General features: G+C 44.8%; 1 protein-coding gene across 1 annotated transcript in view; it reads right to left on the bottom strand.

Moving 5' to 3' along the window:
• LOC113591378 (formin-2) overlaps positions 1-12,500 on the bottom strand; it is a 33,278-nt gene that overhangs the window by 14,184 nt on the left and 6,594 nt on the right. The window contains 7 exon segments of the mRNA XM_035532514.1: positions 608-669; positions 7,025-7,112; positions 8,909-9,004; positions 9,006-9,084; positions 9,303-9,435; positions 9,480-10,026; positions 11,917-12,015. Coding sequence (XP_035388407.1) covers positions 608-669; positions 7,025-7,112; positions 8,909-9,004; positions 9,006-9,084; positions 9,303-9,435; positions 9,480-10,026; positions 11,917-12,015 — 1,104 coding nt within the window.

Below are 12,500 nucleotides of genomic sequence, written 5' to 3'. Positions count from 1 at the left end.
CATGTGTTAAATGTGTAACCAACACCAATGTAGTGTGTGTTTGTGTGCACGCTCACACACACACACACACAAGCACACGCATGCACACACACACGCAAACACACACACGCGCGCACACACACACACGCACGCGCACACACGCACACACACGCGCGCGCATACACACACACACACATTCACACTCTTAACACTCCCATTCCAATGTTACTGATCCTCATTGAGAAGCAAGTTCTTGCTTTGACTGAAAGAGTCAAAGGGTCAAAGGTCAAAATAAAAGTGTGTAAAAGTTCTATAATGCTGGTAAACCCTCTCCTCTAATGCCCTTCTCTGTTTCTCTCCCTCTCGCTCTCAGAGAGCAGACAGGGCTGAACGCTTTGGCTCCATGGTAAACTCCACACATTCCCGTGGTTTCTGTGGCCGGTTTGTTTGTTTTGCTGTGTGACACACACGTTTCCTCGGCTCTGGGTCTGGGCTGACCGCACGCGCCACCAGGGAGACAACCGCCTCCCTGACCCTCAGTAGGACAGACCAATCGTGCGGCCCGACGGTGGGGCATGAGAGGGGTGTAAGAACCTGTGTCCCAGGACGTCCAATCAGAGCTTCTTACATTCTCGTACAGAGCCTGCAGGGTCTCCAAGTCCACCACCGAGGTGTCCATGTTCAAGACAGCTGGAGTAAAGAGAAAGATGAGAAAGAGTCTCACACGCACAAATGAACAGAGACCTGCGTAGATCTTTGTGTGTCCTTCTGTCCTTCTGTCTGAAGACAGAATGCTCAGAGATAATCTCATCACTTCATTCGACTGTCAAGACCCTTTCTTGCTTGAAAAAGGAGGCTGAATGATGCTGACAGACTTCAGGCAGGGCTACGCCTTCGCTGAGGCGTATTCCGCAATTAATTAGCCACCAAATATTTTAAAAGCGATCATAACAGACATTTGGTGAAAAGAGAACCTGGAGAACTTGAAAATCAGAAATTAATCAATAAGAATACAAACTTTAAATACACAAAGATGAGGTTAGCATTAAAATACATAAAACAAATTGTGTATTTTGTTGTTTCAGCGAGCACACATCCCAAACAACAACACATATCCCATCAGTTCAGAACATACATAGCTCATGTAAAAAGCTCATGTAAAAAAAACAAAAAAACAAACAAAAAACCCCACAGAATACAAGGGAGCAAAGAAGCAGTGGTCTAAAAACAACCCGACACACCCAGCAACAGTGTTTGGTCCAGCACAACCCAAACCACCTTTCCACCCAACCAGAACCAGGCTTAACAGAGCCAGTGGTGCTTCTTTAGATGTTGGTGAGTTCTGCACTGGCCCATGATAGCACGGCTTTGTTCAGGATGAAGACTCCATCTAAACTGGATGTTTGAAAGTTGGCTAAAGTTGCCTGAGGCCCGCTGGGGTTATAGCGCCACCCAGGGGAGTGGAGTAGAGTGAAAACTGCTAAGCAAAACTGATTCAGAGAATTCCACATACTCAGACACACAAACACACACAGATATACACAAATGCACACACATAAAACATCTTCGCAATGCACCTCTACACACACCACACCACCCCCCCCCCACACACACACATTTCCACTAATTCATCACTGCAAAACCTCCACAATACTTTTCAAAAGTGTCGAAAAATATTACATTATCCTTGTTTCAGCGATTCAAGACTAGTCAGCTGTGATCGACTGTGATTCGCTGTGATCTTCTGTGAACCTGTGTGCCAGTCAAGCCACAACACTTCAGTAATTCCACAGCGTGAGCTAATTAGCCAGTCGTTTGACACAAGTGTACTACATACTGTTCACAGTCCGCTGATGTTCCAGCATTGAGAGCATCCATCCCAGAGCTCAGACTCAGACTCAGACTCAGCGAGGACTCAGACCTGTCCCAGCCTCACTGCCCTGAGTACAGACGAGATACAGCCCAGCACGCTATGCGTGCCATCCCCACAGAGTGTGTAGACAGACCACCACCCCCCCCAGACTGTGTGTAGACGGCCTCGTATAGACAGAAGGTTATTCAGACCAGAGTGTGTGTTTCTTGGGCGAGGGGCACAAGAGTTTATGAAAACCAGCTGAGAGCTCACACAAGCAGCCTGTGTGAGTGCATGACAGACACACACACAAATAAACACAGTAAAGGTATGAGAGTGAGAGAAACAGAGAGAGAGAGAAACAGAGAGAGAGAGAGAGAGAGAGAGAGAGAGAGAGAGAGAGAGAGAGAGAGAGAGAGGGAGGGAGAGAGAGAGGGAGAGAGAGAGAGGGAGAATGTCAGAATGCAGAAATGCCTCCAACTGACCAGCGTGTCATGTATGATCATTTATGACAGCCCACCTCTCTCTCTGTCCCTGACGGCTTGTGTGTGTGTGTGTGTGTGAGTATGTGTGAGTGTGAGAGTGTGTGTGAGTGTGAGAGTGTGTGTGTGTGTGTGTGTGTGCGTGTGTGTGTGTGTGAGTGTGTGTGTGTGTGTGTGTGTAAAGGCAAAAGGGAAACAGCAGTGTCAGAACGTGTTTCTTGTGTGTTTCTAAGTATGGTTTGGTTTAACCAAAAATGCTGCTAATACTGACCTCAGAACAGTTTTCTGAGGCCAGGAGAGAATGGTGCTGACTGCATGAGAGGTAATATGATAATGGAGGACGCTGACTGTCTGTGTGTGTGTGTTTGAGCGTACGTGTGTGAGTGCATGCGAGTGTGTATACGTGTCTTACGCATATGCATCTAAGCATCCCTGCATGTCTTTTTAGTCCCAAAAAGGCATAAAAGACATCAGTTCAAAGACGAGTGCACCGTGGTTTCTCAGATTTATAACTCACTGCTGGTCCGAGCTTTAACCACACTGCCAGGACTGATATTATGGGAAAAAACCCGCAGAAAGCACATTTGAAACATTTTTTTCCTGAAGGAAACCTCATCTCTCCTCTCTTCCTAAGTTCTTCCCTTCGTTTGGTTTTCATTAAAATCCCATATGCGGTTACGGATCCAATGAAAGGAATGGATGTCATTGGCCACTGTTGTCACCTCTCTGTCTCGCTGTTTGGGTTTGTCTCCCTAACAATCCCAATATTTCTGCTCATTGCTGACTGCCTGGACTGGAGCGAGCATCAGGACTGCAGGCCTGGATTTTCTCGCATGTCAGGACATGTTGTCATTCATCTTAGTCCGAACCCCTGCTGGACAGGATCACAGTGTGTCCGGGTCTGAAATTGTGTACTTCTATACTGTACTTCAAAATCATTTAGTATGATTCTGATATTTGTGTGCTTGTACTGAGCATTTTCTGGTATTGGCATGTTTTAATATTTTTAAAAGGACCTGGATGCTGTGCTAAATATCCAGAGTGTAGATCATATCTCCTGTGGCATAAAGCCTTTTGCAATGTTCCGGCTTTCCTACAAACATACATCGATACATTCATCCAATGAACAGCAAAAACAAAGGGAACAAGACAGGGTTTAAATACATGAACTTAAGACTAGAAACATGGAACAGGTGTGGAAAACCAAACAAGGGATGGAGAAAATGAAACTATGGAATGGAACCAAAACACAAGACAGGGAAACCATGGAACAGGGAAGCTAGGAGGGACTCCTAGCTTGTATCACTCCTGTATCACCTATGGGGCAACCTTGAAGTATCACCACTGGGACAACCTTGGTGTATCACTACTGGGACAACCTTGAAGTATCACCACTGGGACAACCTTGGAGTATCACCACTGGGACAACCGTGGAGTATCACCACTGGGACAACCGTGGAGTATCACCACTGGGACAACCGTGGAGTATCACCACCGGGACAACCGTGGAGTATCACCACTGTGACAACCTTTAAGCGAGGGCACCCATGATAAAGGCTAGTAAAGGCAAGTTAGTGAGCTTCAGAGCACAGAGTCCAGGGTCTAGTACAGTCACTCAGCTACAGAGTACACAGGGTCCATGAGTCCAATACAGTCAGTCAGTTACAGAGAACACAGGTCCAGGACTCATGTACAGTTAGTCAGCTTCAGATCCAGGACACCAGTACAATCAGTCAGCTTCAGAGCACACAGGGTCCAGGAGTCCAATACAGTCACTCAGCTACAGAGTACACAGGGTCCAGGAGTCCAATACAGTCAGTCAGCTTCAGAGTACACAGGGTCCAGGAGTCCAGTACAGTCAGTCAGCTTCAGAGTACACAGGGTCCAGGAGTCCAATACAGTCACTCAGCTACAGAGTACACAGGGTCCAGGAGTCCAGTACAGTCAGTCAGCTTCAGAGTACACAGGGTCCAGGAGTCCAGTACAGTCAGTCAGCTTCAGAGCACACAGGGTCCAGGAGTCCAATACAGTCACTCAGCTACAGAGTACACAGGGTCCAGGAGTCCAATACAGTCAGTCAGCTTCAGAGTACACAGGGTCCAGGAGTCCAGTACAGTCAGTCAGCTTCAGAGTACACAGGGTCCAGGAGTCCAGTACAGTCAGTCAGCTTCAGAGCACAGGTCCAGGACTCGTGTTCCTGTTGTAATTGTTCCTGTTGTAAATTGTTTCGGCTGTCTCAGAGTCAGTTTGAAATATTTATTCACTACCTAAAGTCATACAAATGCCTTTGTCATGTTTTATAGCATTTTGTGGGCAAAATGTTGTCAGTAGTTTGAATTCTGTTTTCTCGACCTGTGTCAGAGCAATTGAGAAACACTACAATCTGAGTTAGTTACAGGCATACACTATTAGGCACATAAGTCACTTTTGTGGCTTTGTATGGTTCAGAGGGCAGGAAATCGAAAAGTCATGACATTCTCATGAAATACCATATGGTCAACAGTGCAGCAGCACATGGACTACAACTGTACCGCTCACTTATTGTGGAAACCGGAGTCCTAGAAGAGCGCAGAATGAGAGCATTAGAACTGTGTATAACAGTCTATAGACCAGTGCATATCAGACTATAGACCTCTGCATAACAGACTATAGACCTCTGCATAACAGACTATAAACCAGTCCATAACAGACTATAGGCTGCTGCATAACAGAATATAGACCAGTGCATAACAGGCTATAGATCAGTGCATAACAGTCTATATACCAGTGCATATCAGACTATAGACCAGTGCATAACAGACTATAGACCAGTCCATAACAGACTATAGGCCGCTGCATAACAGACTATAAACCAGTCCATAACAGACTATAGGCCGCTACATAACAGAATATAGACCAGTGCATAACAGGCTATAGACCAGTGCATAACAGACTATAAACCAGTCCATAACAGACTATAGGCCGCTACATAACAGAATATAGACCAGTGCATAACAGAATATAGACCAGTGCATAACAGGCTATAGACCAGTGTATAACAGACTATAAACCAGTCCATAACAGAATATAGACCAGTGCATAACAGAATGGATTCTATGTTCAAGGTTAGTGCAAAAAAACGTGTTTGGGGGGTTACTGTATGTAAGAATACAAGAGCATCTACATAGGCAAGTCTACATAGGTTTTTCTACACAGGTTAGTCTACATCGGAATAGGTGTGTGTGAGTGTACGTGTAGGCTAGTCTGAATAGGTTAGTCTACAATGGTTAATCTAAATAGATTAGCCTACATAGGTTAGTCAACAAGGGTTAGTTTAAATAGCTCAGTCTACATTGGTTAGTCTACATAGGTTAGTCAACAAAGGTTAGTTTAAATAGCTCAGTCTACATTGGTTAGTCTACATAGGTTAGTCAACAAAGGTTAGTTTAAATAGCTCAGTCTACATTGGTTAGTCTACATAGGTTAGTCAACAAAGGTTAGTTTAAATAGCTCAGTTTACATTGGTTAGTCTACATAGGTTAGTCAACAAAGGTTAGTTTAAATAGCTCAGTCTACATAGGTTAGTCTCTGCACTCACTCTTTACTCAGGTAATTACACTTCATTTTCTAAACTGATTTGCAGCTAAAATTAAACATGCATATCACATTCTCTTTTTATAATTTTGCAATAATTTGTGGAGGTGTGTTTTTATGTGATTTTAAAATTATTATTCTGTAGAAAAGGTAAGAAAATAATTATATTGAAGCAGCTACCTTTTCTCTCTGGCTTCTTTAAAATATTTGTGATCTCAGAAAACTGAACAGATCCATGTTTTCATCATCAAAGAAACTCATTGAGGTCACAGCTAGAAATACTACCAATCCCATAATGCTTTGCAACAGCAACACCTCAGAAAGTCATGCAGAGACTTCCTGAATGGCATTATGGGATAGGCCGCTGACAGCAGCCCCAAAGCAGCAGGTCCCTGGCACACTGACATCACCATTACCTCACATTGACATGACCATGTCATCAATGTTACCTGCAGGGTTTTTACATTTGTTTTTTTAATTTCTCATGCTTGCTGGGTAGTCAACAGAGAACCTGCCCGGAGCACAGGACACTCCAGTTCTTGCATTGTCCATGCCAAGATGTTCTGCTCATGCTAAACTCATTAAAAGTTTAAAAGGTCATGCTTTCAGCTGACCCTCTGAGCTCAGTCAAGATGACACATCCTTCAAAACATGTCAAACACTGGGACGACCTGCAGATGGCCCCTGGAACATGGAGAAGCAGCAGTGTATCAGAGCAACGCAGCTTCCAAACAGCCATTCACTCTGTGTATACACAGCAGTGGAATAATGGGCCCTGATTGGCTCTAATTTCTCACATGACCCAAGCAGAAATGTCACATGATGAAACTGAGGCTGTGGCGATAAAAGGTGCAGAGTGAGGCACATAACACAGCTAACTGATATCTGGAGGCTAGTGTGTGTGTGTGTGTGTGTGTGTGTGTGTGTGTGTGTGTGTGTGTGTGTGTATGAGCGTGAGAGTGCGTCTATCTGTGTGTGTGTGTGTGTGTGTGTGTGAGAGTGTGAGAGTGCGTCTGTGTATGTGTGTGTGTGTGTGTGTGAGTGTGTATGTGTGTGTGTGTGTGTGTGTATGAGTGTGAGAGTGCGTCTGTGTGTGTGTGTGTGCATGTGTGTGTGTGTGTGTGCGCATTATTCTTACCATGTTGAATGTCTTTCATATCCAAATGTAGACTGGACATCAAGATTCCTACAGCCTGAGAACGCTTATTACTCAACAACTTCATCACCTGAGAGAGAGATAATAACAGACATTTTCAAACGTGATGATAAATTCATCCCCAGTAACTACCGAGGTATTTGTGTGAACAGTAATCCATAGAAGAGACGAACAGACCTTGCTTATAAAATAGAGCGTCTTGAGAGCATTCAAACCAAACCACCACACATTCGGTCATACTTACACCCTAAACTCTCTAACTACGACCAGATTTCAATTTTTTCAGTTTGGCAAAGTGCTGTATTTTATAAAGTTCTTTGAAGTAGGGGGTAAAGCATATGACAATATTAAATCCATGTACACAAACAATAAGTGCGGTTAAGGTTGCCAACAAAAGGACTGTGTTGTTTTCTCAGGAGCGTGGAGTGAGACAAGGCTGCTGATTAAGCCCAACATTATTCAACATTTACATCAATGAATTAACCGCCATTTATAACACTGCAGCACCTGGTCTCACTCTACACGACTCAGAAAGAACGTTTCTGCTCTACAGACGACCTGGTTCTACTGTCACCCACATGGACATGGTCATGTCAGTTAAAGCTTAGTAAACTAAACTGAGAAAGAGGTGGAGAGACTGGCAGAGAAAGGGAGCGAGAGAATGAGAGAGAGAGCAAAAGAGACAGAAAGAGATGGAGAGAGGGAGGAGAAACAGAGAGAGACTGGGCAGGAGGGATAAACAGACAGACAGACAGACAGATATTCATGTATATCCACTGCAGAAATATTTACAATCAAAACAATTTATTCTATCACATCTATATTTAACCGTTCCAAGCAGACCCAGAAGACATTGAGTCTCAGTGAGCTATACAAACATGCTGGATAAATGTAATATTCCATCTTGACAGACTTTTGACATTTAATAGCATGTTGGGTTTGGTCTGGAGATGCTGCCTCCTCGCCTGCACTGTGGAGAGGATGGCCCTCCTACATATAAGCCAATAATTATGAAAATGATATATCTGTCCAGAAAGATTATCCTGCAGACTGCTGACATGCTCTATAAAACGTATGTGTGTGTGAGTGTGTGTGTGTGTGTGTGTGTGTGTGTGTGTATGTGCATGTGTGAATATGCGTGTATGTGTGTGTGTGTGTGTGTGTGTGTGTGTTTGACCAGACAACTTTAGTGTGACCAGCATCAGGAGCTTAATGTGACATCATGGTGATTTCACAGTGATGTCAAAGCTGATGTCTGCCACTGGATTCTTAACAAGTCACTACAAGGGATCTGTGCTCATAGTTTCATAATACATAACTTTAGTAAAACGTGCCACACTCACAAATAAAAGTGTGGCATAACACACATAACCACACCAGGCTGGCTGGAGTCTCTGGGTAAGCAAGTGCCTTAAGGTCTGTGGATCTTTAACACAGACCCAGAGAGAGAGAGGGGGGGGGGGAGAGAGAGAGAGAGCGAGAGAGAGAGAGGGGGGGGAGAGAGCGAGAGAGAGAGAGGGGGGGGGAGGGAGGGAGAGAGAGAGAGAGAAAGAGAGAGAGGGGGAGGGAGGGACAGAGAGAGAGAGAGAGAGAAAGAGAGGGAGAATCAGAAACACACACAAATCCTTATAAACTTTGGTTCTTAGCTGTAATAGACATCCAAACCAATAATACACCGTGGATAGTGTATATTCAAATTATTTAGTTTTTTATTTCCTTATTTCTACCAGATTGTTTATTTAACATGAATATAATTTCAGCGCATTTTAAACATTTTTCACAGTTCTGCTTAAAGACTCATGACAGCCAAAATATTTCTTCCTCTCAACCTGTGTGAACCATCATTAAACTCTCGAGTCATTAGACACTCAGTTGCGTCTTCCTCCTGCCCTTTGATTTAATGATGGTGTCTGAAATGGGCTTCTTCTTCTCTTTTACCGTGACTTTGGCAAACAGTTTTGCCAAAGTCATGGTTCCTGGTTCTCCTATGGTTCTCCTATGGTTCCTGCAGGTTCTCCCACACAAGACGAGTGTGTGACTCCCTGGTAAAGAGAGAGAGAGTGAGGGAGAGGGAGAGAGAGAGAATAAAAGTTCAAATGAATCACACAGACACAACACAAATCACCCATATATCTGGTGTACAACATATATATATGTGATATATGAACAATTCACACAGATAATTGCACACACACACACACACACACACACACACACCCACAAACACACACCATACATAGTCAATAAGCCAAATGATTACTTTTTGGCATGCAGCTGTATTCTGGTCCAGTATAAAGGCTTCATGGGTCGTGGAGGCTCAATAACTGCCTTCAAAGCTACAGTCTCCTGAGCCAAGACCAGGAGGGGTGGAGACAGACCTCCAGGCCCACAACCTGGAGGGGGAGGGGCCTGGGGGGGACCACAGCCTGGAGGGGGCGGGGCCTGAAGAGAAGGGGAAGTGGGAGGAGGTAAATGTGGTGAAGTTGGTGCTGGGGGCGGGACTGACACCCCTGGTCCCAGTGGATGAGGTGAGGGCGGGGCTGAGGATTCATTTGAGCCAACCAAAACAGGAAGAGGTGGAGCCAGAGAAGTTGGGTGCAGAGAAAGGGGTTGTGCCACGCCCTTCTGCTGTCGTCCCTGGCAGTTACAGACTGTGCCATCGGTGAGGTGGAGCTGTCAGTCAAAACGACAGTCTGAGATTGGCTGTGCAAAGGCACTGTGGGCATGAAGGCTTCCTGGGTTGGTGAGGTCTGGACCGACTCGGCTTCGCGGAGAATCCTCCGTGCGTTCCCACTGCTGAGGATCTGCAGGAGACTGAGGTCTCCCCTGCCTGGAACCTGCGCTGTAGTGCTCCCCTCCACGACAGTCACGGCTTCACGGTCCATTTCCAGCTCACATATCTTATCCTGCAATTCCTCAATGGTCCGTTGCAGCTGCTTGAGTGTCGTGGATCTCCCGTCCGAAATGTTCCCAGGAGATTCGCTCTACGTGGACGAGGACAGATGAACAGAGGACGGAAACTTCAGTCAGAAACGTGGAAAAATAAAAAAACATCAGAGGAGATACTGTATTTGATACTGTGCTGCTCTGCTCTGTGTGTGTGTGTGTGTGTGTGTGTGTGTGTGTGTGCGCACGCTGGGTAAGCCCACTGTTAAAATGAATATATTTTTGTTGGTTTGAGCACCTTTGCTCAGTTTGACCAGACAACTTTAGTGTGACCAGCATCAAGGCCTTAACGTGAGAAGGTCAGGCACGCATGTGGTGTCCCGCAATACAAACATCTTGGTGATGGAGGAAATTTGCCTCAGCTCCCAGTGTAATGAGGAGTAACACACACACACACAGACACACAAGCAGTCCAGAAGTTTTAAATCACAGTATTCCAGAAAGTCTAGACGCCAGAAATTGTTGTGTCTCTGAAGGCTCCTGAAAGACGAGCCACTGGGTTTTTGAGATGCGTGTGAGTAGGGTCATGGGTAGTGAGTGTGTGTGTGTGTGGGTGTGTGTGCAGCGGTCCAACTCTCCGCTGTGACATAGCTTCACATAGCTTCCAAGCTGCTTGTGTGCTTAGTGGCAGGGAGGGTAAGAAGAAACCTCCTCACACCACCACCGTGTGGCGCTACCTCTCAGGCCAGGAGTTTCTGCACGAAATATGACGCATGTGATTGAACTCCCAAAGCCCTTCGTAAGCACCGAATTACACGAGAAGATTTGTGGGGAGTTCTAGAGTTTTAGAAGACAGGATTTGAGTTCTAGAGTTGAGTTTAAGGTTTAGTTACCTTAAAGCGTACGTTGATGGCACTTTAGAAGGAGTTAGAGGTGTCTTAGAGTGTTAGAGTGGGTGCTACCTTCTTCAAATCTAGACAGAAGAACCAACAGCTAGAAATCAGCTGAACAGAAGCTAAAGTAAAACAAATCTGCCAAGAACTAGGGCCCAAAGAGAAAAGGTTTACCAGAAGAATTATAAAAACTACACAAAAAATGTTAGTGTGGCTCCAAATGCTGCTCTTGATTTTCTAGAAATTCTAGAAGAACATTCTTGAAGTTCTAGTCCCGTTTGAAGCAGAAACACAGGTAGCGTAAAATGCTTCAAAATGTTCTATTTCACAGGATCACACTCACTATCTACACAATACAAAATGGTCCGAAAGGCTCTGGAATCCGAAATGGTTGCCGTGAGATTTAGAGGAAGGACCGTGATCTTGTAAAGGCAAAGAATCCTAATAAAAGTAGCGCTAACGCTAACTAAGCCACAGGTCAAAGGTCAGCATGGTGGGCATTTTGACGAGGACTTTCTCCAGACAACGTGGAGCTCCAGTCATACGTCACTGTCTAGTCCAGTGATACTGCCACCTACTTCCTGTACTGCGACTCTGACACTGCTATTGCGAACTCTGTGGTGCTTCTGAGCCAAAGTCAGGTTATAATGACAGGTGAACTGAAAGAAACTGAGGAAAGCAGAATGAACTTGTGTGAAAATGTCACCTCTCCTGTTCAGAGAGCTGATTTCCAAAGGAAGAACCCTCTGGCTTTTTAAAGATATCCTGTTGACATCACTTTTCCACTGCCCTCGGCTTAAACCTATGGAGTAGAGGCCATTCTCTGTCCTAAAGTAGCCAGACAGATGAAATAACCCACGCAGTAATGGCGATATGTGGAACACACATCTACACACACACGTGTATTTTGTATAATGGAGGAAAAATTCTAGTGTAGTCAACCTCATTTACCAAAAAGAAAGACAAACCACCTCTCTGGTGGATACCTTTCTTTTTCTCTCTCCTTTTCCGACAGAGTTAGGAAATTTTTGTCATGGAAATTCGCACACACACACACACACACACACACACACACACACACACACACACACACACCTGTGCTGTAATTGAGGCTGGGGGCCAGAGGGTTTGTAATCTCTTTGGTGTTCTTCCTTCAGGGTGACCCAACAGTGCCCAAGTGTACAACTGCTCTTTCTGAGAGAGAGAGAGAGAGAGAGAGAGAGAGAGAGAGAGAGAGAGAGAGGATTCAAAGATTATAAGACAATAAAGTCTAAAAGCATTATCTGTTTATGCTATTTTCCAGGTCTGAAAGTGAAAGTAGAGTAGAGACTCACTTTACACGGTTTCTACACACAGGAAACATCACCCTCTGCTGGCAAACTCATGCAAATTCTCTTTTTGCATCAGTACAATGTATACAGTACAAATATCACACATCTGCATCATCAACCAGAGCTGAGGAGGTGTGAAGCACAGCAAATGCGTAAAAAAAATCTGAACAGATGTTCTGCCTTAAAATCATAGAATTGTCAGTATTGTATCACAGCTTCCAAACACAGCTACAGTTGTTATAGAGTGACCCCAGGGTTAAGGTTACGGACTGACCGCAGGGTTAAGGTTACGGACTGACAGTATAATTGAAGCTGCCTGAGATTTTTGTGTATTAGCTTTCTCTCATC

This window comes from Electrophorus electricus, chromosome 13 (genome assembly GCF_013358815.1).
Source record: "Electrophorus electricus isolate fEleEle1 chromosome 13, fEleEle1.pri, whole genome shotgun sequence".
Taxonomy (NCBI): domain Eukaryota; kingdom Metazoa; phylum Chordata; class Actinopteri; order Gymnotiformes; family Gymnotidae; genus Electrophorus; species Electrophorus electricus.
The sequence above is the reverse complement of the archived record's forward strand: the minus strand, read 5'-3'. Positions and strand labels throughout refer to the sequence as shown.